General features: G+C 35.8%; 3 protein-coding genes across 9 annotated transcripts; 2 read left to right on the top strand and 1 right to left on the bottom strand.

The window, feature by feature from the left end:
* The first annotated feature begins 3,414 nt into the window (after positions 1-3,414).
* LOC124182656 lies at positions 3,415-7,347 on the top strand. Its single transcript, XM_046570188.1, has 4 exons — positions 3,415-3,678; positions 4,489-4,964; positions 5,235-6,027; positions 6,123-7,347. The coding sequence occupies exons 2-4, from the start codon at positions 4,493-4,495 to the stop codon at positions 6,340-6,342; spliced, it is 1,485 nt and encodes a 494-aa protein (XP_046426144.1). The 5' UTR covers positions 3,415-3,678; positions 4,489-4,492; the 3' UTR covers positions 6,343-7,347.
* A 124-nt stretch (positions 7,348-7,471) lies between these two features.
* On the bottom strand, positions 7,472-9,190 carry LOC124182657 (ubiquitin-conjugating enzyme E2 T-like). Of its 5 annotated transcripts, none has more exons than XM_046570189.1 (2): positions 9,041-9,190; positions 7,472-8,443 (listed from the first exon to the last, which is right to left on the bottom strand). In XM_046570189.1, exons 1-2 carry the CDS (start codon positions 9,108-9,110, stop codon positions 7,938-7,940), a joined length of 576 nt encoding a protein of 191 aa, XP_046426145.1. In that variant the 5' UTR covers positions 9,111-9,190; the 3' UTR covers positions 7,472-7,937. The 5 variants fall into 5 exon arrangements, with proteins under 5 accessions (XP_046426145.1, XP_046426146.1, XP_046426147.1 ...); XM_046570190.1 differs by having other exon boundaries at positions 8,998-9,188; XM_046570191.1 differs by having other exon boundaries at positions 9,055-9,185.
* A 932-nt stretch (positions 9,191-10,122) lies between these two features.
* LOC124182367 (CD109 antigen) lies at positions 10,123-20,244 on the top strand. 3 transcript variants are annotated; one of them, XM_046569523.1, is made up of 7 exons: positions 10,123-10,568; positions 12,583-12,762; positions 12,860-12,928; positions 13,542-17,577; positions 17,733-17,926; positions 18,090-18,370; positions 18,455-20,244. In XM_046569523.1, exons 2-7 carry the CDS (start codon positions 12,587-12,589, stop codon positions 18,670-18,672), a joined length of 4,974 nt encoding a protein of 1,657 aa, XP_046425479.1. In that variant the 5' UTR covers positions 10,123-10,568; positions 12,583-12,586; the 3' UTR covers positions 18,673-20,244. The 3 variants fall into 3 exon arrangements, with proteins under 3 accessions (XP_046425479.1, XP_046425478.1, XP_046425480.1); XM_046569522.1 differs by having other exon boundaries at positions 10,124-10,546; XM_046569524.1 differs by lacking the exon at positions 12,860-12,928 and having other exon boundaries at positions 10,141-10,546.
* Positions 20,245-20,726: the final 482 nt, after the last annotated feature.

Below are 20,726 nucleotides of genomic sequence, written 5' to 3' on the forward strand. Positions count from 1 at the left end.
TTTCTACAACAACCTATATACAATAATACAGGGTGTGAAAATGTATTCTGAACAAAACTACCTAAATGCTTGAGGCGTTGAACATAAAAACATTCGCAATAGGTTTTAAAAGAGAAAAATGAATTAAATGTTAACGCGACGGAGATACTTTTCGTAAATCCAATAACGGGTGTGCAATATTTAATTTATAAAAATTGAATGAAATGATTTCTTTTCTCGAAGCAAGAGGTAATACAACGTCAACATAACGCCAACATAACGAATTTGCATATGTCGAGATTACAATTTTATTCAATTTAAAAATAGTTGTTAGTGTATATCTATAAAATATGAACGATACGCATTCCGTGTCGCTATAAATTGTAACCGTACTGCTTCGTCAGAATCGGCTTATAATTGCAAGCATAACGTTTTATTGAGGTATATAAAACTAAAAATTATTACTCAATACATTATAAGTATGTATGCGAATGAACGCCAGCCAAAACTGTAACTTTCTTTGCAATTTTTCAACACAATATGCTGCATTTGTAGATATATATAGTGTAGGTATACCGAACGAACCACAAAACGCTATATATATGTATATAAAATAGGATACCTCGTCCAATTAGTGTGAAAATTAAAACTGACGTAATTACGGAGACGAACGTCACATACAAAACGACTGATCGTTAGTACGATATACAATATATAACGTATGTATTTGTATACGCATATCTCTAGGCGGATATAGGTATCGTTTACATGCTGGAGAATGTCCAGGCTATAGGTAGGTAACATACCGATATAAAAAGTTGAAAATACTTTTCAGACCCATACGTTCAAGGATAATTATGATTGAATACTATAACTATTAATAGGTAATGGGGGAATGTGATCATCTTTTACAATTGTGAGGAATGGTACCCTACTGAAAATGTTTACGTGACAAATCATAAGATGTATTGAAAGAATTCAACGTGTGATTTATTACATGATTTATTTTGTAAATTTGATAAAATATGTAAGAAATCATTATTACATTATATTACGAAAGCACAAATCATCACACATACTGAATAAAAATTCACATAGTTCACTACATAGTTTTTTTATATGATCTTTTATCTGGTATGTCTGATGATTCGTGCTTTTGTGATTTATTATGTGATTTCTTATACGTTTTATGGAATCTACTATATGAATCGTGTAACATATTACACGCTGAGTTCTTTGAAAACATTATATTGATTTGACATACGAATATCTTCATTAGGGTAGTGAATATCTTCTCAAATTCTGTAATACCTTTATCCCGACCTATCCGTATTATACATTTATACATTACAATATGGTATGTATAATAGAATAAAAATTTATTATATCATGTCGTACAATATTATAGAAGAAATCGCGTAAGGCATCCTTCGAATCTGAGAATTTGTAACAATAGTATAAAGTAACTGACATACATTCTGTTCTGCTGTTCTATTTTTCCAACTAAGCGGAAACTTCGAAAACAGACCCATAAATATTGCTTACGACAAACTATTCGTTCCTAATTACGAAGTGTATAGGTCTCATTTGCCGTCCCGTTTCTTTCAAAACTCTAGGTGTTATGAAATTTTTCACCTATTTTCGACATCTTCGCAGCTACTGTAATTATCAACTCCCCGCATACGCGGCCGAGTGATCAATTCCCACGGGCATAAGTATATCGTCCGTCGTATTTTTTTACTCCGTGTAATTATACGCATTCCGACCGAATCGATTAATCATTTTAACAATAGATTATTATAATTGAGCGTAATTTAATTTGAAACAACTTATATAAATTAGTTATTATACCCATGTCCCCTGCGTGGTATTATAATTTCACCGAATTATACATTGTTATTGTAACAGCTGCAGTAGCAAGAAACGTATTAGGTACATCTAAATATTTCATCAAATATATATATATATATATATATATATATATTAGAATAGAAAATATAACTAACTTCGTTTCTCGTTCGTGATTATTTAAGGCCATGAGCAGACCGCCTTGATTTGCTCGAGGTACATACATACTTAATTCTGCTCAGCCCTGAAAATAATGCAGAATAGTATTATCGCGTTACTGCTCGAACATTACACGTTATACATATGCGGTTGAAGCTACGCGTATGCGCGTCTAATACGAATTAATACCTGAAATAAGAATACAAAAATGGCAATGATGAATTGCCACATTTTTGCTTCGCTTGCACAATTACTTACAGCGTGTATAACGATCTGATCGCGTGCCTCTGCGATAAATAATATTATACATGTATGCTCGTGACAATTGTTCCGCACGTGTATAATATTCTAGGTATAATCTTGTACTCGCGTACACGTAGGTACTTTTATACGCATATAATAGAAATGGGCCAAGGCATTCAGCCTAATTTCTAGAACCTAACGTCTTGAAGCAATGTTATATATTCTTTTACTTTCATCTCTTACACGCATACAGTTATAACTGTGTAATTCGATGTGTACGATGTACACAAAAATGGACCCCACGAAAATTAATCGTAAACTGCAGGTCAATGAAAAACTTACGTATCAAGTTGAAAAGTTTATTTACCATCCGCAGTGTGCGTTACGCTCATATTAATAGTCTTCGACTTTTATTTAAAGTTTTTATTTTTTTTTTTTAAAGTTAAATATAATCCAGGCCCGTATAACTGGCAACAATGAATTAGTATCGCAATTTGCGATTCACCGCAATTATAATACTCAACGCGATCGCCGATCGAATATTTATATATCCATTCAATTGTATTTCAAATATAGCCGGTCAAATATATCACCATTCGGTCTGAATTCTTTAGATAAATATTTAGAACTACCGATTCCATCCGTTTATTACGATATCTCCGATCTGATTTACTAAAGTGAACCAATATAGCCGCTGTTGCTATAGTTTCCAGGTATAACGTCTGCGTATTATTTTTCCAATATAATAATATTTACAACCGCAGTGGAATAACACACGTATACCTATATAAGATATACAAATTAGAATTCGAATGTATATTGATGAACGGTATTTTATTACACTTAAGTATACAATTTATGCAGTATATACATGCGTGCATAAATACGAGTCAGAATTACTAGAAAAATAAATCGCATGACTGTCGAAAAGTATATACGATATATATCTAAATAGGTATAATAATTGTGTTGACGGAATGCGAATAATCAAGGGGTTTTTGACACCTGGGTGACCTGGGAAGACAATAACTGCAACCCTTGGGTGGGGTTCGCATATCGATTCCAGCATGATTCCAAAAGCAAGGGGGCTGGGAGGGGAGATGGTGCGTCACGAACACACCGCCCGGTGTTATCCCCGGTTGAAGGCACTGGAAAAGGTTCGAAGCGGTGGAAACGATCCGGCAGTCAGACGCCGCTGCACTCCGTTGTCTCAAGTCTCGAGGCAGCTATCGTAGCTGACGGCCGGCGTTGCATCGCTGCCTGCGGACATTCGTTGACTATATAATTAATTATACGCTAACGAGCTTAAAGTTCAGTAACTCAAGGCGCAGCTTCGGCTTCGCGGAGCGCGGGGCGTAAGCGTTATCGATAATATAATTACCGTGTTGTGTTGTGCAGTGACCGGTGTTTGACGTTTTCCGGGGCAGAAACGTTCGTTTTTCAAACACGGTGAGTTGTTTATTTTACATATCTGTGGTATATACATTGTTGTTATAATTTACCGAAATAATTAATAGGGTGGAAATTTATACGCTTCGACAAGTCATGTAGCGTAACACTGCCGAATATATCATTCTTTTATTTGGATAGATATGTAGTTTATTATCTCTTTACATTTGTACACTTATTTTCTATTGTTTTTGTTTTTCTTTTTTGATAAAATTATACAGTTATACCTGTGTTTTTCACCTGCATCCTCGATCAACCGTATCTATTTACATCGTTCATTGATTACGTTTCAAACAATATACTCGCGGAATATCGTAACTGTTATACTGCATCAGATTTTAACTCGAGATGTAGGTATAGTATGGTTGTTTTTGGAGTAGCTGCAGGCTGATAACTCACACGCAGCACGCATATGACGTAGATTTTTAAATGGAAACGGTCGATTTTATTTCCTTTACATTCTTTTCTCTGAGCCCGAATTTCGGATATTAACTTGTTATAGCCCGACAAAACCTCTTCGGTCTTGGAGATATTATTAAAAATCTAGTAATTTTGAAATCAAATCCATTACCATAAGATACGACGAGATTGAACAACTGTAAATTAGCCACAAAGATATAAAATAGCAAACTACAGTAATCAAAATGAAATTTTCAGTAAATACTGGGTGATAAATGTTGTTTATCAATAATCAGACCATTAAAAATTATGTCTTCTAGATTAATATAATATCAATGTGTCATCCAAAGTGTACCGAGATTGACAAATAGAAGCGACGTTTTTAATTTGTTTTCAATTTTTTGGAAACAGGAAAATGGCTGGCGAAGATGCAGAGATTTGTGGATTTCTGGATGCCAAACTGCCTGGCAACAGAGGAATGACCCAAAGAGTAAGAAAACGTTCTCTAGCACCTTGGAAAGTCTGGAGACGTCATTGGTGTTCGGTGAGAAAATTGGGTCCGGGTCTTGGAATAGAAGTTAGATTAGACTGCGGTATAAGTAGCGGCGGAGCTACGGTACCCAAGGATCGTGATAACGCGATAAAAATACCGACAGATGCTATTATCTGTCGTACAGAATCCAGGTCCAAACAGTTTGCATTCGGTATTTTTCCTCCGAGCGAAAGAAAACCTCTTCTATATCTGTGTGGGAATTCTGAAACTGAAAGTCAACGCTGGATGGCAAATCTTAGGCAGGTACTTAAGCCCAGAAGACATCGTTTCATGGAAGGCATGTTCCATGTTTCAATGGTCGATAATGCACATTCAAGAGGTGCAGGTCTCACAGGTATTAGAAATTAAAATAAATTTTTAAACTTTACCTTCATCGCACATATACATTTTTTCTTGGCACATTATTTGGTATTTTCATGAATATGCCAATATTTTAGTACTCGGATATTGTAAAATACTTTGTTATTGTTACGCACAGTTGGTATTTTAACATCCTAATAGCTCATAGATTCGACTGTTAACAGCCTCACGGTTGAGTATTGTGTTTTAACTTCAATATTATCACAACAGCAGTGACTGCATTTTTGTGGTCTTGTGATTGCAGGGCTTCATGGCGATCTCGTAGCCAGTCGTTTGGGCGTTTTCGTCAAGGACGTCAATTCCGGAGAAATAAAAGAAAGCTTGGAATGGAAAGAGTTGAGTCAATTTCATCTTCCAGCCGCAGGTCGACCAGAAGATGTGAAACGAATTTGTGTGATTCACACATCCAAAGAGTTTCGTGGAGGTGTTGGCGAATTGCATTTGTTCTGCTTTGAAGCCGTAAGATTGCTCCAGGACTTTTTAACGCAGGGAAGAGGACCACGACACAAGCATCTAAATGAAAGGCCTTTAAGTCTTAGTGAAGGGGACTTAAGAATTTCCATTCACAATGATGCGGACTCTGGTACTTGTCCTGTATTGAAATCCAAAGTTGCATCCAGTTTGATAAGTGCTGGCTTGGGTTTGTTACTGTCGACAAGATCTGGTAGCGAGGCAAAGTTATTAGACGACATATCAGAGAACAAAATTTTGGGAAACGTATCCCGTTCAAAAATAAACATATGTACCCGAGCTGTCGACAATGTCTATCAACCAGAACCAGCCAGTATTCCAAACATTGGATCAAGTCTGGAAGAACTAGAAGAACCTTGCCCGAGAAGAGTTTCTAACATCTCAGTTGCTTCGGGTATCTATGAAGAGATTATGGATGAGATTGATCCATCGAGGACTATAAAAATGCCATTTAATTTGTACGAAGACCCGGAGGAACTACTTTTTGGGCCTTGTGGCCCCAGACAACCCCCTCCACCTTTACCTCCGAGACAACGCTGTGGATCTGGATCCACCCGCAATGGAAGGTTAGTGTCAACATTACTATTTAGGGTAATGCGAATCGAAACTCTGCTAGGAAGTTGAGCAGATCAACTTTCATATCAATTTCTTTACCATACAGCATAAGTGACGATGGTCTAGATTCGGAAGGTGGAACGAGATCAGCTACGCCTAGTACTCAAGAGGATACCACACCAACACCAACGCCAGAGGATAAAACAAATACTAACCATACATCAATTGATAATGCTGAGTATGTTCCGATGTCTCCACGCCTAAAAGATATCATACAACAAGACCAAAATCCTGCTCAGGAAGATTTTTATATGATAATGCGCTGACGCTGCTGTTCAAATAAGTATCTTGATAAATATTACGGTAGGTAATATTGCAGGTAACAAATTAAATACACTAGCACTAATTCCGGGTGACCCTTTACTTGAATGCGCGATAAATAAGTAAGCTCTTGACCTAATATAAATGGCTGATTTACATGTAAAGAGCAGCTCATATCATGATAGTAACTGTGAAGTGATAATTATAATAATATTAATATATTATTTGAAATAACAGAAGATCCTGTTATCTTTTCTACTCAAATATCAATCTACTTGTATATTATACAATCAGCTGCACAATATGACAATGCGTAACAAATTTTATTCTCGATCTAAGGATTTTGATACGCAGAATAAGCATTATAACGTGTTAATGTTGAATTTAATATTTTGTAGTCCTAACAACGACTTGTATTGCTACTAGATGTATTTACGGTAAGGCTCAATAGAACTCAGATCTCTTCTGATTAGAATATTCATGACGAATGTGGGTACGGCAAATTGATGAATTAATTGATGGCGAAGATCAAATGCTAAACTCACATTATTGCGCCAGTCAACTAGCCTGCGGTACTGCGTAAGGAAAAAAAAGAAATTTATATCAAGAGCGTTCATGACGTTTCTAATTTAGCATAGAAGATAAATTATACTCGGCTTTTGCTCAAAAACGTTTCTACAACTTTTTAAACTTTTTACAAAATTTATTTAGAGAATTTTGATACTCCAAATATTTATCCAATATCTGTACAAAATTACTGTGCTAAAGAGCAATGATAATAATAAATGGAAATTTTAATCGCTTTTATACAGTAAATTTACATGGCTAAATGATAGAGATGTATCTAAAACTTAATGTTGAAATTACTGCCTATTGCCTTTCGCTATGTGCCTCAATATGCATTGTATTAACTAAAGAAAAGCTTGTTAACGTTTGAATTATTGTTATTGAGTTTGTTGCAGTACGCAAAAGAATTTTGACTTCATTGAGGTCATAATCTAAAAACTTTCCCTAAATTTTTAAAAATAACTTATGATTTATACTCAAACTATGTGAATCTAAATTTGTTACAATGATTTCAATGCGCACATACAATGTGTCAGCTGTAGTGGTTATCGTTTTTGTACTAAAAAAAAATATTATTGAACATTTATATCTTGAAAATTAGGAAGTAATTTCGTAAGAATAATTATTAATCGTTTTCAACCTATCCTATAAGCTTGACAAGCCAGTATCAAAAGGCTGTTTGACTACTGCACATATAATTATTTGACGACGGATGTTTTAAGCATTTTATTCATGTTCTGAGAAAACGTAAAAACTAAAATAAAATAAAAATACAAAAAATTTTTAATTAAATTTTAAAAAACTGACTCGATCTGACAATTATTCGTTAATATTCTATGTGATATACTTATGGTATTTTAATTCTTTATTAAATTACCCAAGGTGATCCAACACACTCTGTAACTATTAAATTAACTGCTTATTGCTACGTGCTTATATATTACCGATTAACGTTAATTTACTGTTGCTTCTTATACTCTATGGAATTTATGAAATAAAATTCACATTTGAACCAAAATATCTGATACAGATTCTAAAATTCGTATTTTCTTTTTTTCATTGCATTTTCTGCTGTACTTTTGCGAGCCTTTCTTTCAAACTCCACTTTGTTGAAACGATATTCTTCAGCTATTTCAGCCATAAGTGGATCATCAGGATTTGGGTAACTGAGTAGTAGTTGAATGGCAGTCAGTAAATTTTCTATGTTTATCGTTGGTTTCCAGCCTCCTTTTGGTGGCATTTTTAACAAGTCCATACAGATTCTTCCTGAGTCATCTATGTTGGGGTGGTAAACAGGTGTTAAAAACTTCATCCTAGGTGGTTCAAAAGGGTAAATTTCTGGTATTTCAATTTCTAGTTGGAATAATCCGCCCTCATAAGGGCTCCCAAGTGGCCCCAAGATATTAGCAGACAAAACGTCAGTTTTGTCATTTTTCGGATAGCAGCAAATACCCTCTGGAGGATTTTCTGCCATCATTGCCAGTTCTCTCTTCAACCTCGATGCTTTCTGCATTTCACGTTGAACAATTTCTGCGAAGTATGAAGCAAAAACTTCTTTTCATGACAACCAATTTGCATGCATGATATACTGACTACATAAAATATTGCTATTCCAGAATTTTTGAAATTTTCAAAACAATCTGGCTTCCCGAATTAAACCAGTTGATTTAGTCGTAAAGCTAATTCTACTCATCATTTTTCATAATTTAGTCTTACTTTCATTAAAACAATTTATTACAAGAGGCTTTTAAAATATTCACCAAACAATTGTATCAGATTTGAGGTTAGCAAATGGTACACGGATTTTTGTAACAAGTTTTTCCGTCATTTCATTATACGCAAAGTTGCTCATTTTTGTTCGAATAACTCAAATCCTATCTTCAGTTTATAATTCATAAAAATTAGCAACCACGCGGCGAATCAGGACTGATCTTCCAGCTACGGTTTTAATTATTTTTGCGCACGATTCATCATAAACTCTAGCAGGATTGTACGAAGTATCTAACAATTTTGATTAAAAGCTGATTGTCCAAAGCCATCAATTTTATTCAATGATATCCTGCCAATTTATTCAAAATCTGAACAATGTTTACCGAATTTTTACTGAAGTAAAAAAATTATTAATTTTACGTCCACGATATCGTCCTGACCGTATTTTTTGTCCCAAATTGATATGATTTGGCAGATTCACATATTTTATGTACATACAATAATAACAGATTCTCTACTGACAATATGTGCGAAATTCAAGAAAAAAAATTCTGAGCGCGAACATGGAGACTAGAATACAGTCTCCATGGTGCGCGAATATGGCGCGAACACGAGTAGCGCCGCGAGTGCCCAAGCTTGTCACTATGGACAAGACTTGCATTAAGGCTAGATTTTCACGGGCGTCAAATTGACGCGACAGCGCCACGCCATTGGTGGGCCGCAGACGGACGCTCATGGAAATGGGTACCGATACAACGGCCAAATGCTAAAGAATTGAAACGTCTAGTATTGTCAATTGGACATGTGTCTTCGTTCATTTAATACCGCATAGTCCATACTGAAAATATTGTGGTGGTGGTCAGGGCACGGTCTTACATACAGTTCTGGAAACTCCGGAGGTGGGGGGTATGTACTCTTATTGAAGCACCGATCGTTTCGCCTAGTGACCACGAGTGTCGCTGCGATAGAGGAATGCAGGCTTAACAAGTTTCCGTCTCTCTCACACAGCCTGCATCGTGGCCTGCATCCCTCTATCGCAGCGACACTCGTGGTCACTAGGCGAAAACTCTCCTTATCTCTAGGATGAAGGATACATTGATGAAGGCTCCTTGATTCTCAGAGGCGTCCTCGTTTCATAGTCACAACTTGGCTCTCCCTTCCAGAAGGAGGACATATTGGGATATGTGATTTCTTTTAGTGCTAAAACTGCTAATCGAAGCGCCACTCGGCTATATTTAAATCTAACTTAAACCGCTTGGCTCTCATTGTCAAGTTGCGTCGGTTGATGAGAGTGTATAAACTCGAAGAACAAGAGTGTATAACCTGTTGACTGGCTGTGATCGTGCGTCATACGGGTCATAAGTGCATAGACGCCAAGCGCAAGCGCAATCATTGGCCACACGAAACGAAACAGCCAATCGCAGTGCCGAAGGTTTCCTCAAGGAAGCTCGAGACCTGCCTTGAAAGAAGGAGGGCAATAAGGCTCCTTGTTCTGTCGAGGAAGGTCTATGAAACGTGAAATGAGGAACAAGGAATCCTTGTTCTTCAAGGAAAGACTATGAATACGGGTGTGAGTTGAATACCACAAGTATAAGAATACCATGCTAATAAGTGCACATGGTATGTAATTATGGCTCTGGCGAGATTTTTTGATCCCTCAAACTACGGCCCTGGGTAACAAGTGTTCCAAGTCTAGTGTGGTGGGGGTGGCGTCGTGTTTGTGGCAAAAGTCAAGAGTGAGAAGTAGGAGCTGGGTTCGGCACATTGGGAGCATGAATGCTGGTGTTGTGATTAGTTTGTAGTAAAACTCAAAATTATCCTTGCTAAACAGAGTTATTAACTCCGTGTGAAAAGTGTTATTCGAATTATCCAGGATATAACATGTGGATTTAATCGATTATCCCATTGATACGGCATGCCAGTAATCGGCAGGTGAGCACCGTTCTTTCCTCAGGTATTTGGGCGTTGACCAACAAACCCTCTCGCCACGACACTCAAATACTGACTAATCCGATACAGGCAGTTTCACAAACGTGTCTTGTATTCATTAAGCGATCAGCTTACCTGAGTTAAAACTTCAATTTTCTAATAAAAACTATCTTATCGGTTCAAGATTGAAGCGTGCGTTATCTTATGCCATAATCGGACGGTTTATTATGTTAGGAAATAAAAGTAGGGGCGTGACGGCGTGTGTTTTATTTGATTCGGTTGAAACGCTTCGGTCATTAGCTCATTATCCATGACCCACGTTACAGGGCACCACCGTTTGTGACCCAATAACTATTTAATAATCATTTCCTTATTTATTTCCGTTAACTTTCCCATTTACGTATGTAAAATATCAGTGTAGGTAAGGTTATCGCCATTTTGATCATTTTAACCGTTTTTACTACTCATTTACAGTTTGACTAAGTTTTTTGGGCTGCTCAGATTGTTCCTTTTTATTATTAGCTACATAACTATTAAATTTTCACCCACTGAATACACGAGAACCGCCCGCAATCTATGAACTAGCGTGCATGTGTATCAGATCACAACTCTATTTTTAGAAAAATGCGTTTCCAGACTCTAAATCCATCTGTACCATCGTTTGTTCATTTCGTACACTTATTTTTTTATACGTAACGAAGCGAATGAAAATGTAATTTTGACATTTCATTTTTCTTCCTAAGCTTTCAGAGTACACATATCTTCCTAATTGAATACAGGTCATAGGGTCATCACCATAAAAATGTGTGGGTGGTACACACATAAATCCCCTTACTTGTTTCATTATGCTTCATTTCTTAGGTGGCCAAGCTGCAGCATACTGGCTATCGTATTTACTTTTCCTTTAAATCCCTTGGTCATTTAGTTTGCTTTGTATTCATGAATCATAGGGCGTACGTATATCTATTCGCATAAATAATGAGAAAATCATTGGTTCAAAAATCATAATGACCATTTCACTTTACTTAAAACATCTTGGTCACTATTTTACACGTATTTATGACCGATTCGGTTTCTGCTTAAAATTCAAAATCTAAAGTACTAATACTAAAATTACAAAGGTGTTGTTAGCAAATCAAATGCGATAGTTTTATTAATATTCAATAAACTTACCATTATTGGATGTGTCTTATACGAAACAGCGCTCGTGCCTTATTCATGATGCAATATTATATGTAAATAGAAGATTGTCTCATTCGCTGAAATATTTATGATGTTTTAGTCTGGATGTAAGCACCTTTTTTTCTGTCCATTTCAAGTAACAATAATTTGTCTTCTGACATACATTCGTAAAGCATGTTTGCCCACACAAAACAGGCTTTCAATAGCCTAAGATGATGTCACAATTCAATAATAATAAACTGTAACATTGCAGAAAATAGCTGCTGCTGAAACATTTCTTATTTCAAATTCAGCACTACTTTTATATTCATTCATTGACTTTTACGGTTACCTAGACTTCGTTCAGCTCTACACGAGTGCAGGCATGTGTAGGTATCTGAAACTATATGTGATATGTTGTAAAGATTACACATTTATGAAAGACTGCTCTTTTACCAATGCTAAGAAACATAGAAATATGGAGTCAGATATGCCTTAGCCTCAACAATTGGTGTAGTGTTCATTTATAAAAATCAAAAATTCCTTTATGCATTATTGCAATCATCTTGAATTTTCCATGATAAATTTTCAGATATTCATTGCACTTCTGTTATTCCTTAGAAAAGATTGAGTCAAAGCAAGCAGCCAAAGTCAACCGCTTTCAATTTGGATAGTGTAGTTTATATGCCTGTAATTCTATAAAAATATTTAGAATTTAAGATAAGAGATTAAATTTTGATCACTGGATTCCACTACTTTGTTTCAATTATAATCACCAAGTTTGGCTGATAACTTTGGCTACTAGCTTGAACTTGATCAGAAAAGTTTGGAAATGAACCATCTATTAATGCCATCCCTTTTTTTTTTTTTCTACACAGCAAAATGTGGTGGCTAACATTGGTGATATGTTTGGCCAACACGTACGGCCAGACCCCGGAAAATGTGGATCCAACTCGTCCTTATTACAATCGATACAATGAAAATCAGGAAAGAGATTCTAATCTTGCATATGGAACTAGAAATGGTGGTCAAAATGATAATGTCATTATTAAAGAAGCGTGAGTTATGTTCTTTTACATTTGGAATGAATGATACTGCATGATTCCTCGCTGTAGACTAGGTGATTGAAGTAGCATGCTAAAATTTATTTTACAGGATAGACATTTACAATACTAAATATTCTGACGCATATTGGGCATACAAAGGTTGGATACCACAGCCTATGTAAGCATGGAAAATGTGTGAAAATGTGTTGATGCTTTTGGGGCGTAGTATTTGTGATGCTGCTTGCCGAATTATTGCTTGTCGTGATCAAGTTATATAATATACTAATGATTCGTGTTGCTGCACAATTTTAGACTTAAGACTGCACATTATGAATTACAAAAAGACAATGATTGTCCAAGTTCATGAAATTATGTTGGCAAAAACTGGCACTTGCACTGTGAATTAGTGCTAAAACTTCTAGTGTATGGATTAACTTTTTAAAAATTTTATTCAATCCTACTACCATACTTCTTTCAATACGGTAACTGAATAAAATTTGTAACAATCAAGATCTACAATTGTTTTACTTCTACATGACGATATATAATCCTCACCAACGAAGGTTATATTCTATTCTAAATTATGAAATTGCCTGAGATGACACCTTTATTTTGCAATGCTGATTATGCTACATGTTTTATGTTGCACATATATATATATATATATATAATGTAATTTATATGCTTGCATCCCGAGTTGAACTAATAAATACTATGTGTACAAAATGTGGTATGCTTTTATAACTATCCAAAATTACAAATAAATAGAAAAACGTATTTTATTTTAACAGGACATACTTTGTGGTAGCCTCTCGTTTGGTGCGACCTGGCCAAACATATCGAGTTGCCGTCAATGTACTTCAGAGTCCATTGCCTTTGACTGTTCGATCTTCTATCCAATGGAACGGTATCGAGATAGCTGCTGCTCATGAAGAAGTGAAACCAGGCATACCAGAAACATTGATGATGCGAATGCCATCTACGTCAATTACTGGAGATTATAGACTCAGGATTGAGGGAATGTACAATTCACTGACCGGCGGCCAAGCATTTTTAAATGAAACGAAACTGATGTTTAATCAAAGATCCATGACGATTTTCATTCAACTAGATAAGCCAGTTTACATGCAGGGACAAACCGTTAGGTTCAGAACGATTCCCATCAATACGGAATTGAAAACTTTCAATGATCCCGTCGATGTTTACATGCTGGATCCAAGAGGAAGGGTAATGAGAAGGTGGCTAAGTCGACAAAGTAATTTAGGGACTGTTTCCCTAACTTATCAACTTTCGGACCAACCTGTGTTTGGCGAATGGAAAATTCAGATTACAGCACAAGGCCAAATAGAAGAAAAGACATTTTCCGTTGAAGAATACTATCAAACCCGTTTTGAAGTGAACGTGACGATGCCTGCATTTTTCTTTGACAACGATCCGTACATTCATGGTATAGTTCAGGCGAATTATACGTCTGGAGCTCCGGTCAGAGGAAATCTTACTATTAGAGCAAGTTTTCGCCCTATCGATAGAATCCATAGTACTTCCGCTCAGAATGAAATCACTGACAAATATTTCAACTTCGACGAATATTATCCGGCTTGGTTTAATAAACCGACTGAATTTCAAGAAAGACAACCAGTATTGCGATTTTTTAACGGTACATACGCCTTCAGGTATCCAATGAGAGAACTACTTCAATTTGCACCTTCTTTAGACAGAATGGAGGTAATGGTTACTGCAACTGTGGGAGAAAGATTTTTGGAAGAAATAATTACAGGATATTCTACAGCAAGGATATACAACTCTAGCATAAAAATTCACTTCTTTGGAGGTTCACCACAAATTTTCAAACCACAGATGCCCTTCTCCTTGAACATAGTTGCATCATTCCACGACGACTCTCCTTTAAGGGAATCGCAGTTAAGAAATGCGAGAATGGAGATGAGAGCTGATGTTGAAATGCGTGGTGGGGGTCGACGGTCACTCGATACTCAATACTTGCGACTTGTTCCAGACAGTGATGCGATTTGGTATATGAAAATTGATCTCAAGTCTCAATTGGGGCTTGACGATAACCCGCAACAAGCGCAACGTGTACTGAACGATGTAACTTCTATGAGAATATACGCTTATTTAACAGATGGTGAAGGCAATAGAGCGCAGAGTGAACTACTACTGATTACTCATGAATCTCCAAATCACAAGCAAATCAAAGTTTCTACGTCAACAGCAAATGCCAAAGTTGGGGAATATATCATTTTTCATGTTCAGACTAACTATTACATCGACGATTTTAACTACATTATAATGTCGAAAGGATCCATCCTACTACACCAGCAAGAGACCATGCAAGATAATATCAGAACTTTCTCAATACCATTGAGTCCGGAAATGGCTCCAGTAGCTACAGCTATTGTTTATCATGTGGGACGTTATGGCGAAGTTATAGCAGACTCGTTGACTTTCCCTGTGAATGGTATATCGAGAAATAACTTCACACTATTTATAAATGACAAAAAAGCAAGAACGGGTGAAAATGTTGAGATCGCAATTTATGGAGAGCCTGGAGCATATGTAGGCTTATCTGGAATCGACAGGGCTTTCTATACTATGCAAGCTGGCAACGAGTTGACTTATGCTAACGTCATAACAAAAATGTCACATTTTGGTGAAGAAACGAATGGTACACATTCTCATTCTTGGCTTTCTCATGGAGGAGATCCAGACGAGCTAGTATACTTCCCCTCATCTACGTATGGTGTTGATGTCAACAGAACATTTGAGTACGTAGGCTTGGCAGTTTTCACGGATGCTCAAATTTATAGAAGATTGGATTATTGCAACAGAACTCAAGGATTCGGAGAATGCTTAAGTGGTAAGTGTTACAGGCTGGACAAAAAATGTGATGGGGTATTTGATTGTGACGACGGAACAGACGAAGTACTGTGCATACTTGGAAATGCTACAGATTTAGCCAACTTCAGAAAATCAAGATTCAACAGATTGCAACGACAATATGAAAACGTTTGGTTGTGGAAAGACATTAACATTGGACCTCACGGAAGACAGATATTTAATATCGATGTGCCTAAGAGACCTGTGCATTGGATGGTAACAGCTTTTAGTATGAGTCCCACTATAGGTTTTGGAATGTTGCCTAAAGCTATAGAGTACATTGGTATGTTGCCATTCTACATCAATGTTGAAATGCCAACTCATAGTCGGCAAGGTGAACAGGTCGGAATACGAGTGTCTGTATTCAACTACATGAAGATGAACATAGAGGCGACAGTAGTTTTGTCGGATTCAAAAGATTACAAATTTGTCCATGTTGAAGCAAACGGGATAGTGCAATCTTATAGCCCAAGAACATCTTTTGGCGAACATCAATTTTTCATTTGGATACATGCGCAAGATGCTACTGTCGTATACTTGCCTATAGTACCTACAAGATTAGGGGACATCAAAGTTCACATTTATGCAACAACGTTAATCGGCAGAGATCAAGTTACACGGATGTTGCATGTCGAGGCTGATGGCTTACCTCAGCACAGACATCAGTCAATTCTACTTGATTTGAGTAATCGAGCTTATGTATTCCAGTACATGCACGTAAACATCACAGAAACACCTATTATACCGTACGAAGAAAATCGTTACTACATATATGGTTCAAACAAAGCAACAATTAGTATCGTTGGTGATGTTGTCGGTCCCATTTTCCCCACAATGCCAGTAAATGCTACAAGTTTACTGGGTTTGCCAATGGATGCAGCCGAGCAAAATATGTTCAGTTTTGCTGCCAATATGTACACCACTCTCTATATGAGATTGATAAATCAACGCAACATTACTCAGGAAAAGGATAGTTTCTATTACATGAATATAGGGTATCAAAGACAATTGTCTTTCATGATGCCTGATGGATCTTTCAGTCTGTTTCGCAGTGATTGGAATAATTCAGCATCCAGTGTCTGGTTGACTGCATATTGTGCCAGAGTTTTCCAAGAAGCTAGATTTTATGAATGGGAAAACTATCTGTACATTGATCCAAATGTAATTTCCGATGCAGTTGCTTGGATCTTGCAACATCAGACATGGGAAGGTTCATTTTACGAAATAACGTGGCTACCAGACAGAAAAATGAACAGTTCATTAAATTATGAAGATAATCCAATTAAACACAGAAACATATCACTTACTGCACATGTTCTGATTACTCTGGAAACGGTGAAGGATTTGAAGGGGGGCTTGGGAGCTCAAGTAGCATTAGCAGCAGCAAAGGCAGTGAAGTGGCTTGAGCAAAATTTGGACTTGCTTGAGCAAAGTGGAAAGCCTTACGAAGTATCAATAGTGGCATATGCATTGCTGCTAGCCAAAGCCTCGTCTGCAGAACAAGGTTTTAACATTTTAACAAATTTGGCAAGGCGAGAGGATGGTCTAACTTACTGGGGTAGAGAAGTTGTCCCCCTACCACCACAGAAATTAGAAAATCAAAAGCCTTTCTCATTGCCACGTCTTCCATATGCCTACGATTCTGAAAATATCGAAACAACTGCGTATGCGCTTCTTGTGCATGTAGCTAGACAGGAAGTCTGGACTGAACCCATCGTCAAATGGCTTAATGCACAAAGATTGACAGACGGTGGATGGGCGTCGACGCAAGACACTGCCTGGGCCATGAAGGCATTGATGGACTATACAGTCAGACAAAGAATTAGGGACGTTAGTGAATTGACTGTCACTATTGAAGCAACTGCTTTACCTGGCCAGACTAAAACGTTGTATGTCACCCCGAAAAACTTGGCAAGACTCCAAACTGTTGAGGTATTGATTTCAACCTCACTTCTTAAATACATACCTTATTGAAAAAAAATGTCCTTGTTAAATTATAAGTAAAGTTTTTACTTGTACCGATGAAAGTTTCACACCAGTGATGTATAATGCATTCGCATTAATTTTTTATTAATTTGTGTTTCTAGATACCAGAAGCTTGGGGTACAGTTCAGGTACAAGCTAAAGGAGCTGGTTACGCCATTTTACAAATGTCTGTTCAATACAATGTTGATATCAAGAAATTCCAAACACAACCACCCATCAGAGCCTTTGACTTAATAACACGAGCCAATTTCCATGGAAGAAATCAGTCTCATATCACCTATACCAGTTGTCAAAAGTAATTACAACCAAAAAGTTTTAATTTATTGTAGCTGTAACTCTTTTTTACCAATTCTAATTGTCAGTGGTTATTTTATCAATTAATTCTAAAAAAATGTCGTTCCAATGTAGTATTCTTTGCACGTTATGATTAATAATTAATATTGCAAACATTTCTATAGATGGATAAACGTGAATGAATCTACACGTTCCGGAATGGCTGTATTGGATGTCACCATTCCTACAGGATACATCATACAACAGCAGAACTTGGATAGATACATCTTATCTAGGCAGGTTCGAAATTTGCAACGTGCCCGATTCCAAGAAAGAAAAGTATTATTTTACTTCGACTACTTAGACACGGAAGAAACATGCGTCAACTTTACAATTGAAAGATGGTTTCCAGTCGCTAATATGTCCAGATATTTGCCAATTAGAGTTTACGACTATTATGCTCCTGGTACGTATTTCTAATAATTGATATATTTTGATTATCGCAAATGCCAACTCTTTTATTTCTATGTATGAATATTCTTTTTTTCAGAACGTTTCAATGAAACTATATTCGATTCATTGTCAACGTATATTCTTAACATTTGTGAGGTCTGTGGAAGTTCGCAATGTCCATACTGTCACATTTATAACGCAGCTACGCTACTAGCAACTCCAACTGGATTTGTTCTCATACTTTCATTGTTCGTTACTGTAACGAGGTACTTCAGAATGCAACACTTTAACATAGAATATTTTCACAATAATTGAAACAAGGCGCTTATTTTAATGATAGGATCAAAAGACATTCAATTTAAAAATCTCACTATCAATTAGACAACTTGAGAATCTCGAAGAAAATAATATAATCGATACAAGAGATACTATATGTAAGATAAATGTTTCACATCAAACTTCGACATCATGTAAACCGTGATCTTTATAATGTAAACTAAAGTGCCTACAGATTCTCAATTTCAAGTTCAAAGTTATAAAATGTATGTAAAATGTTGTTAGTAGTTTCACCAAGGTTGCCTTATTAAGAGACATATGTTATATATTATAATATATATTTTTGAAAATTAAGAACAAACCAAGTAATAATACAGCTGTTAGTTTTAAATAGTTGCGCTAATTTAAGAATATACTTTCTGATGTGCATGATACCAATTTTATGTAAAAAGTTAGCATCTTTAAGACTTATTTTTCTTTAGAATACTTGAAGGAAAGACAGTAAAATAGTACATTTTACAAGTTACGATAATGCAATATAGTACGATTGGAATCAAAACATCTGATAATATTCTCTGTAAGCACAGGCATTAACGGAAAATGATTGGGGTGCAGTTTTGATCATTATGGAATCTCTGTCCATAGTTTTTGATATTTTACATAAATTATTTAGATGTTAAGAATTGGATTATTTGGCATTCAATGCTTATTTTCAATATCTGAGAATTGGGTATAATTGTCGATTGGTCAATGTGTGGGCTTCAAAGTAGTCTTACAAGAGTAGACGAATTTTTATGAACGGAGAAATGCATTTATTTTCAATAATATTAAACTGAATACATACAATGAGCTATAAAAACATTCCGAAATTATATAATGTAATTGGCAGCAAAGTTTCACAAACGGTTGGATTACAAAACTTACCTCCGTTTTGTATTCTCTTTAGTAAAGTGGATATTTATTTGATTGATTCACACTCATCAAAAACTGACTTTGCACCTGAATCTTTTACTTAACATCATTCAGTCCAAATTTGAATTATTAAATTAACTTGTAAACTAGTTGTGTAATTTAAGATAACGCTGCTTTTGGGAAAAAGTCTTCATGCTACATATAATTTATTTTGTGACATTAATATGTAACAATCATTTGCATCTGCATACTTTTATGTGACATGAGCATACTAACATTATTTTTTTAAAGAATTTATGAAAACGTTAGGCATAATGCCACGTGTTCTTTTTTTTTTAATAACGAGACTAAAATTCATATTGCAATATTTTATTATTTCGAGAAGATTTTTGTCAAAAGCAGCAAAACAAATGAGTCTCATAAAGCCGTCCATGTAGAATAATTTTTTCACTCACGTGTAATTAATATTTTAACAAATATTATTTTATTTTTTAACTACACGATTTTTGTGTAACTTTATTTGATACTTATAATATACTTTGAATAACTTACACATACAGAGTGAAAAATAAGTACCTAAAATAAATGACAACGCACAGTATATCTCTACACCTGGGATTTATATTAGTTTTCCATATCTACGTTGGAAATGAATACAAGTTTTATAACATTTATATAAATAAATGCAGTCAAAAAATATCGATCGAAAATATTCATTTAATTCTACCTCATACGAATATGAAATTCGCAGTCAGTAAATCAAAGAAAGGTTAAAAACTGTTTGGATGGTATGAGTTTTAAGAACTGTATACTCTCGTGATGGTCAAGAATGTACTGACTTTATTTTCGAGATGCCGAGTGGTATACACAATGGCATGTAAACACACGTACGAGTCATTCTACGTCAAGTGGGACGGATTTTTGACAAATAAAAATTTTTGGCAATGTATTCCGAATTTTGGAATTGCATACCAATCGTATAAAAAGCAAAATTAACACACAGTTTGTTACCTGACTTTTTTACTGTTTGTTGTCTGCTTCGCCCCTGCCTTTGGCCATGCCAGCACGCGACCTCCCGCATGAATGAATCGTGTTTTAAATATAGTTTTCATCAAAGTTCCACTTTCAAAGTCTCAAGTTTTTGAGACAATGAATCAAGGAACACGCTCCTGTTTTTTAAA

The sequence above is a fragment of the Neodiprion fabricii genome, chromosome 5 (assembly GCF_021155785.1).
Source record: "Neodiprion fabricii isolate iyNeoFabr1 chromosome 5, iyNeoFabr1.1, whole genome shotgun sequence".
Taxonomy (NCBI): Eukaryota; Metazoa; Arthropoda; class Insecta; order Hymenoptera; family Diprionidae; genus Neodiprion; species Neodiprion fabricii.

Excerpts from the sequence above, each read along its gene's own strand:
- LOC124182367 (XM_046569522.1), top strand. Across the intron at positions 12,929-13,541 it reads GGTTGGATACCACAGCCTAT|GACATACTTTGTGGTAGCCT; the intron begins GTAAGCATGGAA and ends TTATTTTAACAG. Across the intron at positions 18,371-18,454 it reads TTACGACTATTATGCTCCTG|AACGTTTCAATGAAACTATA; the intron begins GTACGTATTTCT and ends TCTTTTTTTCAG.
- LOC124182656 (XM_046570188.1), top strand. The coding sequence starts at position 4,493 with ATGGCTGGCGAAGATGCAGAGATTTGTGGATTTCTGGATGCCAAACTG. Across the intron at positions 4,965-5,234 it reads AAGAGGTGCAGGTCTCACAG|GGCTTCATGGCGATCTCGTA; the intron begins GTATTAGAAATT and ends TTGTGATTGCAG. Across the intron at positions 6,028-6,122 it reads GGATCCACCCGCAATGGAAG|CATAAGTGACGATGGTCTAG; the intron begins GTTAGTGTCAAC and ends TTTACCATACAG.
- LOC124182657 (XM_046570189.1), bottom strand. The coding sequence starts at position 9,110 with ATGTACATAAAATATGTGAATCTGCCAAATCATATCAATTTGGGACAA. Across the intron at positions 8,444-9,040 it reads AATACGGTCAGGACGATATC|ACTTCGCAGAAATTGTTCAA; the intron begins GTGGACGTAAAA and ends TTTTTGCTTCAT.